Raw genomic sequence first — 20,849 nt, 5'->3', positions numbered from 1 at the left:
GTTTCAATATATTGCTCGTGGATTTAGATTTTAAATGGTTTACATTGCTTTTTGAATATTTTTTGTTCCGCTTGATTTTTCATGTTCACTTTATAGAAATGATGTTTGTACAAAACTTCGTAAATTCTCTTAATTTAAATTCCTTTTTCGTAAATTCCTTTCCAAAAGTACTATAATAGATAAGTAATCGTTTGTACTTGGTAGTGAAGTTTGTACTGTAAAACTGTTCAAGTCATATTTTTGATCAATTTATTATGTATATATACAATTTTCACCAAATCATAGTATAACAGAAGTTCAGAATTTACAAACTCACTGAGCATCAAACAAAAGGAATTCATTAGGTAACATAAACAAATTAACAAGAAAATAGACTGGATCCAGTCCTATTTGAACTTTGTTACAATGAGCAAATAGATTCTCAAGATACTACTGTTGTGATTAGAAATTTTACTCTTCAAAAATCAAAAATCCATGAGATTCCATGAGAACTGTTATAAATACATTATAAAATATATAATAAGAGATAAGAACAGGTTAACTTCTTTTCCCAAAATCTTTGAGAATTTGCAATCATTAGAAACGAAAAAATGATTCTTGTTATAACAAGAAAATCCAATGATTGAGAGGTTATTTTTGTTTGTAAGGTTTAGTTTAATGTGGTAAAATGTTTCAATAATATCTGACTAGTAAAAATAATGTTTTTTTTTCACAGGAAAAAAAAAAAAAAAAAAAGAAAAAAACATCAGATTAGGTTAGGAAAAGAAATACGTGGAGTGTCGCACAGCATCTAGGTCAAGCACGCCTTGTCGAACTTTTGGTGTGAATATTTTCCGTAGTTCTTGGAATTCTTCGGTTAACATAACAGTACGTAACCAATTCGGCAAATATTTCTGTCGGAAGAACTAAAAAAGAAAAGAAAAAATGAACTGTACATATCACAAAAAAAGCAGAATAAAATGTAAGGGGAGGTAGCTCATCATTTCAGATCTTACTTCTGCACATTGCTTTACTAGTGGTTCGCTATGCAAATGCACAAATTGTTCTCGACATATCTTATTCATCTCGTCCACCTCACAAGCATGCGTCCAATAGCAATCATGTACTGCTGCAAATGTAATACCCAATCGTCGGCAGTATAAAGCAGTTAACATCATATGGGTTGAATCCAACGAATGTACGAAATTTGGAGGAAATGCGTTAATCTGTAAGATAATTTCTTGAGTAAAAACCAGATTCCCTATAAATATAAATGACTTCCGCTTCTGACCAAACATTTCAAAATTCCTTACTCGCAATACACTTATTCAAGCTATATTCCATAAGATCCAATCATTCTTACACTGTTTAAAAAATAAACCTACAAGTCTTGTATTAAACTAACATTGTAAACAAACCTGCTTGATCGATTTAGGTAGTCGATAAACTTTATTTTCCTCCATTTTCGTCTCTAAATAGGGTTGATAAACAGGTAAACCAAGAGGTGTAATCCACTCCACTGTATGCATCAGTTTTACAATTGCTTCCGCACAATCGCGAAACCAGTCTTTCATTTTCCTGAAATAATATCGTATTTATAGTATATAGAGAAATAACAAAAATGAGCAGAAAAACAATTATGTGAAAGGTAAGATGAGTGAAAGTATTTACATTGAACTAGTAAAAGCGTCGTTTAGACTTCGAAATGTCCTGTCTGCCAAATAGGTTGCGTACTTCATACGCTAAAAAGAGTAAAAAAGAAATCAGACATTTGTTCCAAAAAAGAAAGAACCAAAGTATAAGAAATTTTTACTTATTTGTATTTCTTTTTCAAAATGCATACAACAGTATTTTACAATATAATATTTCAATCTGAACAAATAAGATAAAACGCATACTTCATTCGAATCTATTTCCATCGCTTTAAGCTGTCTTTCGATTTGTCTTCGTGCTCCATTCATTGTTACACCATAAACAGTGGTCATTACTGTTTGTTTTATCACCTAAACAGCAAAATTATGTAAAAAGGTTCATTTTCACAGATAATTTTGTTAAGCTCTAGTAAATTTCAAGAAATCCTGCTTTACATACTTTTCTCGAAATAGGACCTGGCATAACGGTACGTAATGACAAAGCCAAATCATGAACTTCAGATTCTGGACTTTGTTCATCCTCCAAACGTTTTTGTTCAACTCTGAAATGCATTGCATTAATTTTAAAGAGTATCTATCATAGTGATGAATGTCAACCCTGAATGAAATTTCTAAACAGATAAAATAGCATACCTAGCAGCTACACTGGAATAAACATCGGATGGCTTTTCAGCCGGTACTAAGTTCACTTCTTTTCCACCTTCCTGATCTCTACCTAGTGCTGCATAATGCTGCAAACCATTGCATGAACCATCCTGATATACCGGTAAGTGACTCACGAAAGTCGTCGGATTACCTGTAAGATTTTACATTTCCAAACCGATGAAAAACTTGAAATTTTCAGAGAAAGCAGTAACAGAATATATAAATAATGAAATATATAATTGACCATATATGAAAAATAATCCTGGCGCTATAAAGTGCAAATACACTCTAGTTATCAAATCAGGAAAATGGCTCAAATGTGTTTTCCGTGGATCACGGCTATTCGTAATGGATCAGTATCCTAATATATCTCTCCCAAAACTCAAAAACATTCAAATGCATGTACTTTCAAAACAAAATAAGGGACTGCAAAATAAAAGTTAACTAATATAATGAGGCAAAATTATCTCAGACTATATCTACTTCCATATAATAATCTCACTGCAAAATTTGAACAAAAACAACAAATAAAATAGCAAATACTTGGCACTGTAGAGATGGTAAAACAGGTAAGTCAAAAATCAAAAAAGAAAAGCATGGAGAATTACGATTAAGTATAATGAATTGAGCATTATAAACACAAAAGAATCCCGGGATCATAATATGTCCATTAAGTAATGTTTGTTGAGTATATTTTGAACAATCTAATCTTAAGTCTAACGATTAATTCAAGCTACCAAGAGGTGATAAGAATAGCAAATATATTCGTAAAGTAAGAAAATTACCAGTTTGTAAAGCATTCCTAATTTCTATACATGCGGATAAAGTTTGCCACGGTTCTTCTGACTTCGTCCACCACATTTCACCTAAATGATACTTACGGATCAAATTTCAAATTTCCAAAATGTGAAAAATAGATCGACGATATTACCAGCATTACCTGATAAGGGCTCGTTCGCACTTTCCAATATTTTCGGCAACATTTCATCAGCATATGCCACTCGGGAGAAATTCGACTCCTTCTTTAAAATACCCGTCAAATTTATACAGTGAAGTTTTAGCCACCGCAAACCATCGTCACCCAGTGGTCGACCTAAAGTTTATCAGTTTCGTCTTTAAGCTTTTATGTTCTCTCTTATCCACTTAAGATCATACTGATTATAAATGTATCGTAAAAAAAGAAGGTACCTTCTGCAAACACCAACAGCGAACGATTTAAATCATCACCCATATGATTCAAGTATGGAGTTATTGGATAAACACGTCCTCGAAAATCCATACTATGCGGAAAGAAAAGTACACTTCCTTTAAAATGGTTTGCCATCGTCAAACGATAAAGCAGCCAACACCATAACGAATTCAACTCGTTCCTGAAAACAATAATCAGAACAATAATCGTTTCTGAAAACAATAACAATAATCCTTCTTTTTTCTTTTAAAATCTACTTTCTTTATATTTCCTATCTGGTTGGAATACCAGAAAAAAAGTAGTTTAAAATCATTACTGTAATTGAAAAACACAATATAAATAAGAGATCATTTAGGGTAAATTTTGAAAGGCGTACAACCATATAAAGTCGAACACCTTTCGATTACACAACATTCTTGAAATTTTTATCTGATAAAAAAACCTTTTTTTCATAGCTTCATATTTCGCTTTTGAGTACTCTCGCCAATCATTGATCGGCAGTTCATCTACTTCCATATTTCCGAATTTAACTACATAATCCGGTATCGGAACTCTGCTTGGATGAATTGGTATCGACAACTTCTCCAAAAACTTTTCATCCGTATTCGTTTGAGCCATTTCAAAGACCTGAAGCCTAGAATAACGGCTGCAAAGAGATGTTAGAATACAGAGTAATTAAACTGTAAAAAGGAAAAAATAGAAATATGCATCTAAGTCGGAAAAATTCTACCTTAAGAGCCACATCAAGAACAGGCTCATTTATTTTCCACGGCGTAATACCCAAATCATTCAATGCATCAAAAACAGGTCGAGCTTGTTTGCTGGAACAATTTTTAGATGATTGATATCAGCTGCTATTTCAAATCTAATTCAAAAATTTACAAAAATAAAAGCTTAAAAGCTTACATACCGTGACTTCAGCCGCTTTTTCATTTCGTAATTTACGTTTATCATTGAATAATCAGGATGTGGCCTTAACACATTGAAAGAAGATCCATAATACGGTCCACCTTCTCCAGAATCCAACCATGGTCGCGGAGGTACCTACTTTGGTATGAATGCTTTAAAATTACTTGAGATTAAAAGAAGGAATAATACTAGTGATAGAGATCAAATTTTATGCTCCACATCCTAATCCCTTTTTTCAATAAAAATTATACTTTCTAGTAATTTGGAAAAAAATTAAGAAAAAAATGAATGACAAACAGCGGAAGGTAACAAATCAGCAAACCCTAGCACTACTGATACTTGGTTTGGCAAAATACATTGTTCACATCATTTTAGCATATGAAGAACGATGAATAAATATTTTAAATTTTTGATTCAAAATATTATGCTAGATTTCTATTTATATGATTGACCTGGAAGTTAAAACATTATGTGAACTAACTTCCATAGGCAATAAATCAGTAGGGAAAACCATCCATTCAAATTGATGCTTGCTCACAACTTCCATCATTGCATTACATATTTTTACCATTTTCGTTACACATAAAACCTCTCCATCAAAAGAACTCTCTTCATTAACAACATCTTTGTAGGAGAACACCGGAATAGATATAGTCTTCCCAAGATCACCTGTAAAATGATGTTATATTAAAAAATTTTGATTATTTTTTTAAAATAACTTCATTTCTCTTTTTATGACATTGTTCATTAAATTTCAAAAATATACCACATACCAGCTTTGATATGTGCTTGGCATGCTTCCAAAACGACAGATGTTAAGAATGAGCCAAGCTGTTCACGTATTCCGGATCCGAAATCAGCACAGGGAAGTTTAAGCTGAGGGCTTATATGCATTCGAGAAGCACATTGCATCCACCATTCACGTACAGTGTATTGTCGTGAAACTTCCTCGTCCAGAAAATACTTAACGTAATCAGAAAAAATTTCGTCTTGCATCTGCAATTATACAAAAATACTGATTAAAAAGTCCACGTGAAGAATAATTTTGCCACCTGTTATGATAAATAACATATACTTACCTTAGTTATAGTTTTCGATACTTTCTGCAAAAACATCTGTCCAATAACGTTTAAAATGGGATTTGCTAAACAGTAGTTAAATGTAGTAGAAGGAACCAATTCTTCACCTTGGGCACATATTGACATTATCGTTGACAGTATAAGTGAGGTACAGATTCGCAAATCCACAACGCTCATAAAATCCTTCACTGCAAAGTATTATTTATGCGAAAAACAGCACAAATTCCCACACAAACCAGCACAATTTTCCTTAGATACAGATACAAATAATGAATTATAAAACTTACAAGGATACTGCCGCAATTCTTCTACACGCAATGTTAAACATTCTAATATACTTCTGTACCAGTTCCATTCTTTAATCAAACCTTCCACCGGAATTTCATCCGATTTCCGATTGAAATTTTTTACAAATAAATACCGGTCGGCTTCTCTTTGCAGTTGCTCAGCAAATTTCTTTGTGTATTGATCCTTAAACAACAGTTTATTGCATCACAGAAAAACAATCCATATTTTAGTTTAATTAAAGAGAAAAGACACACCTCTGCAAAACAGATATTAGAATATGGCGATCCACGATATTCATCTCTCGAAGCAGGCTCATGCAAACCACTAACAAGTTTGAGATCCTGAAGAAAAATCACTTCTGCAACTTTCAACTGTGACGCATACAAAAAACAGTTGTTATTCATAACTTCCAATTATTTAATCACAAAAATCTTAAGGATTTTACCTTATCATACGGCCATTCTTTCTCTTCATCCCTGTAAACGGCATTTTTGCCAAAAAGTTCACGCTCTCGAAAACGAATCACCACTTGATCCTCATCAGTAAACAAAAATCGATTGTAAAATCGCGGTAAAGAGCCTAATCCTGCCTGAATGCATTGTAAATAGTTCAAATTTTGTATTTCATTTTGTTCACTTAAATTATGACATTCCAATATTATCATTAACACCTAATATATTCATTAAAAAATCAACCTGGGAAGTTAATTTACGCCTCAGTTCAATGTGCACATCGTCAATATCATTCGACTTTCCATCAATTGTTCGAACTCCAATCCATCTTTCAAAACGATCCAGAAGAAGTATCCAGGATGCTTTTGTATCATCTCCTTGTATTGGCATTTGCTCCATTAAATTTGCTAGTGAGAAAAACAGCTGCAGAGGCTCCTGTGAGTTCGCCAATGATTGATTTCTTGAATAATGACTGTAACGACGAGCAACCAGCACTAAGGCAACACTAAAAATCTGAAATGGAAAAAAATATAAAACTTCAATTATGGAAAACCAAAAAAAAAAAACTCCTGAACTAATCAAAGCTTCAGAAAAAAGGAAGATACCTCATCATCTTCTCGATCCGCAAGCGACTTTTCACTGAGGGAATCGAGGTAAGCATGTGTGTAAGCAACCAAATTTCTATAATCATCTCTAAGCGCATATCTGCAAAAGGAATAATACAAGTAGTTACTAAACATAATAAAAGAAAAATTGAATAATCGCTTCGTCATACAAATTAGAGCTTATGCATTATTTCAGAATAGTGATAGTTTCATTATAAGCAGTATCCTTGCTTACTAAAATAAATATACAGCGAATTTTTATGGCTTACATCATTCATGATCATAAGACACAACAACTATATGTATCATTTATAATAGAATGCACTTACCGAATCAAATTACATTGTGCCGTGTTTCGTTTCACTAATTCACCGTATCGTTTATACTCACTTTTTAGTTCCCTTACAAGAAGTGCTTTTGTCCGCTCTTTCCAATTTACTTTCTTTTTTGCAACTTTTTCTTTTCCTGTCGTTTTTGCAATTGGTACAGTAACTAAAATGAAATAAAACAATAATGATATACCATCACAATCATTCAGACTTATCATTTGAAATGTTAAGCTAGTAACAATTGTCATGCTATAAAGTGACTAAATGGTTTATCACTCATGAGACTGTAATTAGAAATGATCTGATCATTTCTAATCATTAAATTCTATAGATTAAATTCTCTAGAGATTAAAAAAATTAAGAGATTAAATTTATAGATTAAATTCTATAGTGAAAAAATTCTGTCAATCATTTTATGTACTGCAATTCAAGACAAAAAGACATTCATAAGTTTTTTTGTTATTTTTCTAAATAACACAAAAAGCTGAAAAAAAAAAAAAAATTTGCTGAAAAATCTATCCTATCCTCATAAGTTTGTCCTGAAAGCATTAAAGTAAGACTGTACAATGCTGAGAGTACTTGGTGAGATAGCATCACTGTAAGAGCACTCGGATAATCATGTAATTCAGTAAGGATAGTAACTTAAACATTGTAGAAAGGAAATATCACCGGTAGATCTTCTGGATTCGATCGTATGATGATTTGCTTTCCGGATGACTTGTTTAACCAATTCGAGATGTTTCGTTAGATGAAGATGCTTCATCTGAAAATTAATAAACGATCGAATTATTATAGTTCAAATTATTATCAATAAATGATCAAATTGTTATCGTTCAAATTATTATCAATAAATGATCAAATTATTATCGTTCAAATTATTATCAATAAATGATCAAATTGTTATCGTTCAAATTATTATCAATAAATGATCAAATTATTATCGTTCAAATTATTATCAATAAATGATCAAATTGTTATCGTTCAAATTATTATCAATAAATGATCAAATTGTTATCGTTCAAATTATTATCAATAAATGATCAAATTGTTATCGTTCAAATTATTATCAATAAATGATCAAATTATTATCGTTCAAATTATTATCAATAAATGATCAAATTATTATCGTTCAAATTATTATCAATAAATGATCAAATTATTATCGTTCAAATTATTATCAATAAATGATCAAATTATTATCGTTCAAATTATTATCAATAAATGATCAAATTATTATCAAATTAAGTGTTATCGTTAGCATCTCTAATCAACTACCTGAGATAGCTAAATGAATGCAACTTAACCAATAACTTAGTGAATAATGCAGAAATATTCTGCAAAAATTTGAAGATAAGTAATCTTCCCATCCTCTCAATCTTTGCTCATACTATTAACAATGACTATTTCGATTTATCTCATCTCTCATCTCAACCTTTCAATTACAATAATCTCACTAGCTCTCAACATTTCTCTGTCACCTCTTCTCTTTAATACACTTTTCCAATCCCAGCAATCTCTACCACTCTAATCCATTACTATACTATCTCTTCTTGTCTTTCATTTATTCATTTTTACAAGAATGCTGCAAACATTGCATTTTGTTTGCGGGAAATTTGATTCCTAATGCGCATTTTCCACTTTTAAAATTATTTGCTATCAGTGTGACGTAATCAGATGACAAGCTTTGATAATCCAGGATTATTTTATCAGGTTAGTTTTGATAAGTGAATCCTGTTATCAGTGTATTATTTGTATTAGAGTAAAATAGAGTAGAATAAATATTATGATTGTTTGCATTTGGATTTATAGGAACGATTTTTTGCAACAGATGAGGAAAATCAAGATGAGGGACGTGAATTAATTGCTGAGCATAAAGAAACCGTTGAATTATTTCGAAATTTCATTCGTGAATATAATGTTGGTGGATTTGGTCTTGTTTACAGGTAATGAAATTTCTAATTCTTTTCAAAATAGATCATAAAAATAATGTAACATTTTTTTTTTCTTATTTCACAAAAAAAATAAAAAAAATTTGAATTTTTTTAAAAAATTTTTATTGGAAGTAATTTGTTTTTTTTTTTTTTTTTTTTGATGAAAGGAAGAAGAGTTACAGGGATCAGCTGAAAAGGAATTGTAGTCTTGGAAAGCATCATGTAGAAATATCGATGGATGATTTGAAGGGTTTCAGTGAGCCGTTAGCAAATAAATTACATCAGTATCCTGCACGATTCTTAGCAGCTGTATGTTTTCAGGGCTTTTTTTTTTGATTTCTTTAGTATTAATGAACATTATTTTAATCTTAATATCTTTTTGCAGCTTGAAGAAGCGGCAAAACTTGTTGCTGATGAGGTAATGCAAGGAGTAGAAGATGTAATTGAAATTCATGACATACAGGTGACACTTCGTACTAACGAGCTTGCACACAGTATTCGGCAATTGAAAGTGAGTTGTCTTGAAGGCTGTAAATATTTTAGTTTTTCTTTTTTCTTTCCATTATTGGTTTTTTAATCTCGAATGGCTTTTGTCACTTAAACTTTTTTTTTTTTTTGCAGAGTGCTCAAGTATCTCGTTTGGTTAAGATATCCGGAATTATAGTTGCTGCATCACAAGTAAGAGCAAAAGCCACTCGTATTTCGATTCAATGTCGAACATGTCGACATACTGTAACCAATCTAGATTTAAAGCCTGGACTTGATGGCTTTACATTACCACGCAGTTGTGGAGCGTAATATTTTGGTCTTATTTTTTTTCATTTCATCAAATGTGGGTGATGTCGGTTGTTAAAAGAGATTTTAGTTTCATACTACGAAAAATTTGCTATTTTTATATATTAAAAAAGAAGACTTCTAAACATTTTTAATAATTTTGTTCAGCAATCAAACCACTCAACTGCAACGATGCCCTGTTGATCCATATCATATCATGCCCGACAAGTGCCACTGCATTGACTTTCAGACGTTGAAGCTTCAAGAAAATCCAGAGGATGTTCCTCATGGAGAAATGCCTCGTCATATGCAACTTTACTGTGATCGGTTGGTTCATATGTATATTTTATTGCTGCGATACTTCTTTAGTATGCATCTATCGGATTAGTTTGTTTCAGTTTGTGTCAGAACGTTCTGTGTAAGAAAATAATAGTTGAAAACATGATTTTTTTCAATTTTCCAATATTATTTAAAGTAGGGAAGTTTTACTAAGCATACTTCTGCAGGTTGTTGAAAAACTCATCTAATATTGTTTTTATTACAGCCATTTAACAGACCGTGTTGCACCAGGAAATCGCGTTATGATTGTTGGTATATATTCCATTAAACGAATGTTCCAGAAACAGGTAAAAAAAATTGTCTAAAGTTATTTATAGTCTAGGAAACGACATTAGGTTCTTTTTTTGCTCAGTTTTCAATTTTCCAGAAAACAACAGATAAAACGCTATCAGGCATCCGTGCACCGTACATTCGTGTCCTCGGAATTCATGTGCAAACTAGTGGTCCAGGACGTGCCGAACAGCGACAGTTCACACTTGAAGAAGAGAAAATATTCAAGTATTTTGCTTTTCATGAATTCAAGAGCAACCGCTGATTTGTGAAAATGAACCGAAGAGAATGTGATTGTTCTAGGGATCTGTCCAAGAAAGCGAATATATATGATCTAGTCTCTCAAAGCATTGCTCCGTCAATTTATGGTGCAGAAGATATCAAAAAATCAATCGCCTGCCTTCTATTTGGTGGTTCACGTAAAAGGTTTATTATATCATGTGTTATTATGAAATTCTCAATTTAAAATATGAACTGTTATATCATCTGTTATTATAAAATTCTCAATTTATATATCATACTGTTTAGGTTGCCTGATGGATTAACTCGACGTGGTGACATCAATATTTTATTGCTGGGAGATCCTGGTACTGCAAAAAGTCAACTGTTAAAATTCGTAGAGAAGGTGTCTTTTCCTTATTTAAAATATTGTGATTTAAAATACATCGCATCATTCATTTAAAATTACTGGAATGATTTTTTCTGAAAAATTAGAGTTGTTTTTGAATGCTATTAATTTGTGCATTATTAAGGTTGCACCAATTGCTGTCTACACATCAGGTAAAGGTAGCAGTGCTGCTGGATTGACTGCCTCAGTGAATCGCGATCCACAATCGGTATTTCCCTTCCTTTTGGCTTAAACAAAAACCTTTTTTTTTTTTGCTCTATGAGGGTGTCACTCTTGATTGCAATTTTTTCAATTCGTCAAGTTTTAGCGATCATTTATAATGGAAGGTGGTGCTATGGTACTTGCCGATGGTGGCATTGTTTGCATCGATGAATTCGACAAGATGAGAGAAGATGACCGAGTGGCTATCCATGAAGCAATGGAACAACAGACAATTAGTATTGCCAAAGTATTAATTTTATAATGTCATTTATTTAATCGAAGAAAAATGAAGTGCAACTTTGGAGGATTATTTTCGTTACAGGCAGGTATCACTACGACACTTAATTCACGTTGTTCTGTACTGGCAGCAGCAAATTCAGTATATGGCAGATGGGATGATTCAAAAGGTGATGAAAATATCGATTTTATGCCAACAATATTATCACGATTTGATATGATTTATATTGTTAAGGACACTCACGACGTCGCACATGATACGGTAAGCATCTCGTCTTCAACGTTTAAAGCAGAAATATATTAGTTACTATGAAGTGAAAAGATTGACTTCATCGTTTTATTTTTTCTCATATAATATTTTCATAATAACATCCCTACAAATCGGTACTATATAACAGATTGTGCAGCGTTTCATTATGAGATCAGATCTATTTTAAATTGTACAATTATCGACATGATCATACTAACCTACTTTGTCATTAGTTGCTTAGCAGCTAAAATTCTAGCCTTCAATTTTTATAATATAGTTCGTAGATAGTTGGTATATCTAGTTTGTTCAAAGAATGAAATCTTTTCTACTTATTTTGTAATAAAACTCTTACTGCAGACATTAGCTAAGCATGTTATCTCGGTACACGTGAATGCCTCTAATAATCGTCTACAAGAGACAGCTGTTGAAGGAGAGTTATCGTTGGAGCTCTTAAAAAAGTCTGTTTTGTTTTGTTTTGTTTTTTTCCTTTCTTTATGATGTTTTTTCTTTCAAGAAAATCGAATTATTTCATCCATACATTCAGATATATTGCACATTGTCGTATTACATGTGCACCACGATTATCAGCTAGTGCAAGTAAAAAGCTTATCCATAATTATGTTCGACTTCGCAATCCTGTAATAGATGCTAATCATAAACGTGGGTTTATTTATTACAGTTATTTAAATATATACTTATACATAGGTAAACTAATTGAACGAAATCTGTGTAAAATAGAAATTTTTAGATTCAATGACTCGGTCTGCTATCCCAATAACTGTACGACAGTTAGAAGCTATTATACGGATAAGTGAATCGTTGGCGAAAATGGAGCTACTCCCTTTTGCTGCAGAACGTCATGTGGATGAAGCACTTCGTCTCTTTCGAGTTTCTACTATCGAAGCAGTTGCATCTGGGAACTTGATTGGTATATTTCCATTTTAAATATTCACTATGATTTAAGAATTGATCGCTATTTCATAAATACTTATTTTACACATTGCTCGAAATTATCTATTCAAACTTAAAGCTACTTTTCGAACATCGTAATAAATTTCTCTCATTGGAAGCGTGACATTTTATCATCACTTATAGTTCTTTTATTCTTTCATATTTCTATGAAAGACAATTTTGAAATTTGCTAAAAATCACTTATGCTAGGCATCGAAGGTTTTACCAGCTCTGAAGACCAGGAATCATTTAGTCGTATTGAGCGTCAGCTAAAGAAACGATTTGCATTAGGAACACATGTCTCTGAGTATCTTATCGTCCAAGATTTTGTTCGACAGAATTATCCGGAAATGCTTGTCAAGAAGGTTCATTTATTTAACTACTGAATGTATATGACAAACTCATCTGTTACTAATAAGCCTAATGTACTGATCCAAACTGTTAAATAAACGAGTACTGCATCAGCAGTCTCTTTCATTAAATTCAGGCATACTTTTTTTTTTTTTTTTTTTTAATACATTTTTTCTTTTTTAAATATGCGATTATCAGTAGCTTATTATTTTCGGAAAATTGTTTATTCATCGTCAGTAATGATTTTTGGTGACAATTTTTGATTTTTCCCAAAAATTCAAAAAAGCTTAAAATTCTTCAGGTGATTCAATCATGCATTCGACGTGGTGAACTTCAGTATCGTATGCAGAGAAAAATGCTGTACCGTATTAAATGATCTATCATTTATTCCTTCCATGCCATTTTCTATTAAGTGGCAAATTTCAAAAAAGCAATGAAATTCTTTACGGAACCAATTTGATCTTGAAATTATTGCTTGCAAAAAACATATCTTGTTAGTATTTCATATTGTTATGTTTTTGAACACAAAACAGATTTTCCGTAAATGATATCTGTGATTTGCGATTGATAAATGATTAATACGGTAGATTGCTGCCATTCGTTACTGCCTGAAAAAAAATGAATATCTCTAGTGAAGTGAACTCAAATAAACCTAAGCCCTATAAAATTTTTGGTTTGTTGTGTGGCAATGAGTTGTAGCACTTACCTGAATTGTTGAAATCTGTTCCATTTTGCTATTTTTTCCAGTATTTTTGTGATTTACTACATTGATCTGAAGTTAAAGCTGATAAATTAAAGAATTTTTTTTAATGATCTGAAGTTAAAGTTGATAAAAATTAAAGAACAATAATTGCAAAACATAGATTGCTCTAATTTTCTACATAATTTTGTATAATGGTATGATTGAAATCCGAAAATTTTAAAGTGAATTGATAGTTTATCTTTTGTTAATTGATAGTTTATTTTCCTGTTATTGTGCTTTGTCTTTGTACTTACATGCGATGCAATATAGACACTCCAGAATACTGCACTCGATATATAAATTGTCATCATGAATAGTCTATTTGGTTGTACACCTATAGGATCAATAATAATGTAAAAGTAGTATGCTGTTACACCAATACATCGCAAAACTTCTTGGTATGGTGCATAGATTCTTAAAATTGTATTTGTATTAAGAAATTAAAATTTCAAATTCTAAATGCTTCTAAATGACAATTTATTAATGAAAAATAAAATAAAAAACTATCTTGCTTGCCTCTAATTGATTGATCTTTCTTCTATTTGATCTTTTCTTCATTTATGATCCATAGCCTTTATATAAATCGTAAGTTTGTTTTTACTCTTTTAGTATCAACTATCATTTCTATTTGTGATTGTTTTTCAAATTGCAAAATTTCTCTCTTTATATGGTGTTAGCCTAGTTGTTTCATTTTTTTTACCGATCAGGTTGACATTAGGAGAAGTAACGTGTCATTCGTAGTATACGTCGAAATAAGCATCTTTTGCGTTTATTTTGACGTGATCTGCTTTTTATCTAGCAGTAAAATAGGCTACGGTGACTACAACTACTGGTACATAAGATAACGAATCGGAACCGGAAATTTCAATTAGTCTAATATATAGCATTGCTATCATTTCCGATATCAATCAGATCATTTTCCGGGACAAGGATAAACTGAGAGAATTGCACAATAATGAAATTTTCTTCAATTTCATTGTTAAGCTTAATCCATCTATTTGGCTAAGCTATCAATAATTTGTATTATGCTACTGAAGTGACGTACGCGAATTGACATATAATACGTTGCTACCGTACGTTACGCTTTCAAAAAAAAAAAAAAGTTAGATTTAATGAAAGAATGATTTAATACAGAATCTCATAACTGTATGCCTTGCTAAAAAGATTTTTTTTTTTCTTTGTGTGTAAAGTGAAGAGTTATAATTTAAATATATAAAAAATAATAGTAACAAACTTGCGATCAAAAAATGCTCCCAAAGATTGTATGGTTATAATAAAGAATGCTAATTTCAGATTGAAATCAAGATGTGACAATTGATTGCGATCAATTTCAAAATGAAAAAATACAGCTAATAGTAGCATGAAATGTACCAAACAATATATCTTTTTCCAGTGCGAAATTTTTGGATTATAGCGAATTATTTCATTTTCAATCTAAATTATTTGATTTAGATTTGATCAAAGTAAAATTAGATTAGAAAATATTGAAAATTCATAGAGCTACCAATGATTTATTGTTCACTCGTTTATCATAAGTCAAGTTAAATGAAAAATTAAAAAAAAAAAAATGATGTTTTAGGAAATTGAAATGAATTAAATTCACCAATGGAATGCCTTCTTCATGATCAACCATTGTAAACCAATGAAAGTATCGTTTCACTTTCATTTTAGGCATATATATTGGTGGATAATAAATAGCTTTCAATTTTTCAATTCCTCGAAATATCCATTCGCCATTTTCTGTTTTCATTCTCCATTTGATAAATAGTAGATTATATAAGGTATGAAACTAGAAAATTTATTTCGATTTATTATTTGAGCGATCATTAAATAAGTTTTGTGCGATACCACCACCGAGTAGTGAAAAAGTTTCACGGAATAAGAACGTGATACATACCACCACCGAGTAGTGAAAAAGTTTCACGGACTAAGAACGTAATACCATTGAATAGTGAAAAAGTTTACAAAATTTACAAGTGTCATATTTAAGATTTTATGCAAAATATTATGAAGAAAAAAAAAAAAAACATAACTTTCAAAATTTTTTAAAAAATTTGGATTATAAAATTTTTTTGAAATTTTTAAATATTTCTAAGTTTATATTCCATTTACAAGCATAAGTTTATAATCACATTTCAATTCTATTTTAAAACATATTTTGAAATAATTTTAAAAATATACATGTAAAAGAAGACCTGAAGATAAATCTGATTGAATGTCATTTCTTGATTAATAATCCCGTAAACCGGTTTTTCAGATTGACGTTCCGGCTCAAATGTACCAAATATTTTATCCCATATGATGAATACAGCTGCATAATTACGATCAATGCAGTAAGGATTACGACCATGATGAACACGATGATGTGATGGCGTATTGAGGATAATTCCTAGCTTACCATAATTATCAAATAACTGCAATTATTATTCGATGTTTAAGAAGGTATTTAAATCTATTCAATTTCATTAATTACGCATATGAATTTTAATAGTTAAAAATTTATTTCGAATTTAATAATATACTCCTAAAATATTTTCATATAGTTCAAAATGTAGAATGTTTTTATGTTACGTTTGCTACGTTACGTCAATATGAAAAATGTACCTTCACAGATTAAAAAAAAGAACCAAAAAAGTGCACTATTATTTGTGAACCATTTGTTTTTCTTTAATTTTATTCATCATTTGTTTTTTTTTTTTTTAATAAATAAATTTTTTAATGATTAAATTTCTTTTGATTAATTATTTTTTTTTTTTTTTTTTTGATGAATCAAATTTTCATATGTTTTTTGTAAAAAGAAAAATTGTTTATTAATAAAAATTAAATTAAAAGTGAAACCAATACAGTGGTATGTAAGGTAAATTGATAAATTTCGCTGAAATATCGATGAACCAAAAATATTGATGGTGGAATGAAAAATGCTTGAAGAACATCATAAATAGCAAGTCCAATATCTGAAAGAAAAGAAAAAAAAAGTTTAGATAATTTTAATATTTATTGAAAAAATTTTAAGTTTTAAAATCAATAAAAAAAAAATTGTTTAATAAATATAAGTGATTAGTTTTACTTTAACATTGATGCATTTCTTGTTGTTTTTTTTGTTTTTGTTTAATTATTAACCTTGAATAGCAGCTTGTCGAAGAGCTGTTGTATAATTAAAATATTCCGAACTATGATGTATAACATGAAATCCCCAAAGAAATCCAATCTGTAGAAAAAGAAAAAACTTTGAAATAAAATTTAGAAAATATTATTTTAAATGCTAATATATAATAGTTTAAAAAAAATTAAAATGAATATAAATTGAAAAAATACATATCATGAATAGCACGATGTCCAAGATAATACATAAAATCCTGAAAAAATAAGCAAAAAATCCATGTTAACGGTGAGTTCCATGAATTTTCAATTAATCGAAAATTATTCCAAATATAATCATAAAGAAATATTGCAATTGTTCGACCACCAAATCTATCAAATTTAATGAAATTTTTTAAATAATTCTCATTATGAGTTGCTCTTTTTTTTTTTTTTTTTTTTTTTTTTTTGCTTCTGATACATATTTAATACATTATCAATTATTTCAATTAATTTATCTATTATCAGTTGCTATTTTAACACTAATTTGAATTTGATTTAATTTCAATTTTCAGGAAAACCACAACTTTGTTTTGTTTTTTTTAAATGATGAGTCTCTAAGAAATTATTCAATTTAACAAATATAAGTTTATTGAATTTAATTTTAAATCATTTGAAAGACTTAATCGATAATATCATTTAATATAATTAGCTTAAAATTAAATCTCGCAGCATCCACTTTATTAGAAAATGAAAATATTAGCATAATTATTTGAATATGAAATGAAATAATTTTTGTTTTTTCTCAAAAATTCTTCTATGCAGCTAAATTGAGATAAGTTTTCTATTCAGTTAGACTAAAAAGATAAGCTTTAACTTTCAAATTGACAATCAGCTTGTTTATTTCCAGCCTAAAATGTCCTTCAATAAATTGTAATCTTTTAATAATACTACTTTCATTAAATTTTATTCCTTTTGTAATTTTCAAAATAAAAATTTCAAATATATTATCAATTTAAATCAAATATGAATTCAAATTCTACAAATGTGCTACACTCTGATCTGTTTTTTTCTTCTTTTTTATGTAAAAAGAGATACTATCAAATTGAAATAATTAAGCAAAATATTTAAGTAATGTAAACAGAGAGAGAGAGAGAAATCCTTTTGATAAACTTTAGAATTAGAAATAGCAAATAATTTAAATAATGATTAAAATAATTAATGAAGTAATCATAATTAAAAAGCATTTCATCTCCAATTAATTACATTTCTTTATTGATTAATCCAATTTCTTTTTGTTTTCTTTTTTCTTTTTTTTTTTTTTTTTTTTTTTTAAAGAAATACGAGAGAAATTTTACTTGAAACACTGTGAGAGAATACCAGCAGAAATTGATGTAACAGAATCGTTGAGCGCAAATCGATTGACATTTCCGCTTAACCATAACAAACAAAATTCACATATGATAAATAATAACCACCAAAGACTAACCTATATATTTATAATAAGAACTTTTGTTTTTTTTCACTATCAAATTTGAAAATTTTTTTTAATAAAATGATTCATAAACACTGAATTAATTTTTTTTTTAATTATTACTGACCTATTTCAATACTTAATGATGCTAACGATACAAAATCTAAAATTTAATCTAGATAATCAATCAACATGGCTAATTTATTAAATAAGCTAATAAATTTGCTGATAAAATAAATATAATTAAGTAATCAAAAAAAAAATATCTCTGAAAATTTTCTAAGATTTTATTGTAAATGCAACAATAAAAATAATAATTATTTATATGAAGAAATTATGAAAATAATAATAAATCATTCATTGTTAGTATATACATATAAATGAAGCTATAATTTCTAATAAAAAAATATTTCAAATAAATTTATAACTAAATTAAAGTTTTGCTAACAATAATTGAATTAATAAAAAAAAAAAGAGGGAATAATTAAATGAAATTACCTGTAAAGTATAATTAGGTACTTCATCTACACTTTCAAACATTGTTTCATTTGGTGTAATTAAATAATATGTATATCGAAGATTATTTAAATTAATTTGATTAAGCATACGTTGACCCAATGAAGTATTCGTAAATATATCTTCCAATGATAACCATTTTTTTGTATTATTTCTTGATAGCATTGCTAATAATATTAGTAAATTAGCAATAAACTATATAGAATAGAATAATTAATTTTTTATAGTAAATTAAGAATAATTCTAAAATTCCTAAAATGCTTTAATTAAATTAATTTATTTTATTTGCTTAATATTAGCAATATTAATGATAACTAACAAATAGAATTTTTATTTAACTTAAATAAATCATTTATTCATTATTTTTTTTTTTTTTTTTATAAAGTTATTATATTTGCTATGTATATATGTAAATGTTTATTTGACGATTTATTGAACATTCGTTGCAACTGTGAAATTGTAGTAAATTAAGAATATGAAAAGAAATTCCTAAAATATTTTAATTAAAATAAAATTAAGAATGAGAAAAGAGAAATTGCCCCACTACAATTACTTAATTTGATGATAAATTACTTAATTGATTAATTAGTAATTATCATTCTAGAGATGATTTAAGCTATTCTATTCGGTTATTCAATTATCAATTATTTTTTTTTCAATTTTTTTATTTTCTCTACTAAGTTTGGTGACAATGTAAACATATGTAAAAGTATAATATTAATCACGGAATATTACATGAAATTGGTAAAATTAACAAAGTAAGAATGTTTGCTTTAATTAAAAGGAAATTTTGATTAGAATAAAAATTGAAGTGAATAAAATTTGAAAAAATTAAATCTAATGAAAGTGAAAAAGTAGAAAGTGGTAGAATTTTTTTTTCTTAATTTTATTTTAAATAAATAAGTATTAATTTTTGTTAATATTTCAATGGAAGCTAAAAATTTGACAAATATCAAAGAACAAAGAAGAAATAGCAAAAATTATGCATATATTTTGTATAATGAAAAACATCAAAATATAACATTCTTTGTTGTAAACGTTGATAGTTGACAATATGGCGTACGTTGTAAACATTGACAGTTGACAATATGACGTACGTTGTAAACATTGACAGTTGACAATATGACGTACGTTGTAAACATTGACAGTTGACAATATGACGTACGTTGTAAACATTGACAGTTGACAATATGACGTACGTTGTAAACATTGACAGTTGACAATATGACGTACGTTGTAAACATTGACAGTTGACAATATGACGTACGTTGTAAACATTGACAGTTGACAATATGACGTACGTTGTAAACATTGACAGTTGACAATATGACGTACGTTGTAAACATTGACAGTTGACAATATGACGTACGTTGTAAACATTGACAGTTGACAATATGACGTACGTTGTAAACATTGACAGTTGACAATATGACGTACGTTGTAAACATTGACAGTTGACAATATGACGTACGTTGTAAACATTGACAGTTGACAATATGACGTACGTTGTAAACATTGACAGTTGACAATATGACGTACTCTTTTTGCTAATATACAAAAAATAACAAAAATCATTCAATTAAAATAATTAGAAAACAAACAAATAATAATAAATTCTTGAATTCTATCATGACATAATATAATGTTTTTTTAAATTTTATAGCATAGTAAGTTTTTTTTTTAAAAAAAAAAAAGTATAAGCCAAAAAAAAATGTATATATATATATATATATATAATAAATAAATAAAAATGAAAATATAAATTAAAATTATTGAAGATAATTTACTCGAATATTCTCATTGTTATCCAGAGTGTGAAAATAAATTTTGTTAATGTTTGTATAAGATCAAATATCAAATTAGGTAATAATTACAATGTTTGTAAATAATAAACACCGATCTAAATTTTTCACATTTTATTCGTCAATTTGAGAGGGATATCTGTCAATTTTATTTCTCTCTCATCATCAATTCTCATAT

At 29.0% G+C, this 20,849-nt stretch overlaps 3 protein-coding genes across 3 annotated transcripts; 1 reads left to right on the top strand and 2 right to left on the bottom strand.

The window, feature by feature from the left end:
• Positions 1–755: 755 nt before the first annotated feature.
• Positions 756–7,890, bottom strand: Bma-rpom-1 (DNA-dependent RNA polymerase family protein; the record flags this gene model as incomplete). The annotated part of the gene is made up of 23 exons (XM_001896318.2): positions 756–905; positions 996–1,205; positions 1,398–1,557; positions 1,651–1,721; positions 1,878–1,982; positions 2,071–2,173; positions 2,265–2,427; positions 3,062–3,142; positions 3,217–3,369; positions 3,465–3,646; positions 3,908–4,092; positions 4,196–4,286; positions 4,376–4,509; positions 4,856–5,043; positions 5,148–5,370; positions 5,454–5,641; positions 5,741–5,924; positions 5,996–6,082; positions 6,187–6,330; positions 6,437–6,706; positions 6,799–6,898; positions 7,128–7,290; positions 7,797–7,890. The coding sequence occupies 23 exons, from the start codon at positions 7,888–7,890 to the stop codon at positions 756–758; spliced, it is 3,429 nt and encodes a 1,142-aa protein (XP_001896353.2).
• Positions 7,891–8,801: 911 nt separating this feature from the next.
• On the top strand, positions 8,802–13,435 carry Bma-mcm-5 (DNA replication licensing factor MCM5, putative; the record flags this gene model as incomplete). Its single annotated transcript, XM_001896319.2, has 18 exons — positions 8,802–8,837; positions 8,937–9,070; positions 9,241–9,367; positions 9,444–9,569; positions 9,680–9,852; positions 10,001–10,159; positions 10,377–10,458; positions 10,539–10,669; positions 10,745–10,867; positions 10,970–11,066; positions 11,194–11,277; positions 11,377–11,517; positions 11,593–11,769; positions 12,115–12,215; positions 12,302–12,417; positions 12,506–12,685; positions 12,919–13,073; positions 13,361–13,435. The coding sequence occupies 18 exons, from the start codon at positions 8,802–8,804 to the stop codon at positions 13,433–13,435; spliced, it is 2,217 nt and encodes a 738-aa protein (XP_001896354.1).
• Positions 13,436–13,634: 199 nt separating this feature from the next.
• Bma-agmo-1 (conserved hypothetical protein,hypothetical protein) lies at positions 13,635–19,034 on the bottom strand (the record flags this gene model as incomplete). The annotated part of the gene is made up of 11 exons (XM_043076105.1): positions 13,635–13,667; positions 13,766–13,831; positions 14,056–14,215; positions 15,036–15,235; positions 15,405–15,590; positions 15,997–16,215; positions 16,646–16,755; positions 16,922–17,011; positions 17,121–17,272; positions 18,238–18,368; positions 18,852–19,034. The coding sequence occupies 11 exons, from the start codon at positions 19,032–19,034 to the stop codon at positions 13,635–13,637; spliced, it is 1,530 nt and encodes a 509-aa protein (XP_042932039.1).
• Between the last annotated feature and the right edge of the window lie 1,815 nt (positions 19,035–20,849).

This window comes from Brugia malayi (assembly GCF_000002995.4).
Source record: "Brugia malayi strain FR3 genome assembly, contig: Bm_v4_Chr1_scaffold_001, whole genome shotgun sequence".
In the NCBI taxonomy this organism is placed as follows: domain Eukaryota; kingdom Metazoa; phylum Nematoda; class Chromadorea; order Rhabditida; family Onchocercidae; genus Brugia; species Brugia malayi.
This window is presented reverse-complemented; position numbering and strand designations above follow the sequence as displayed.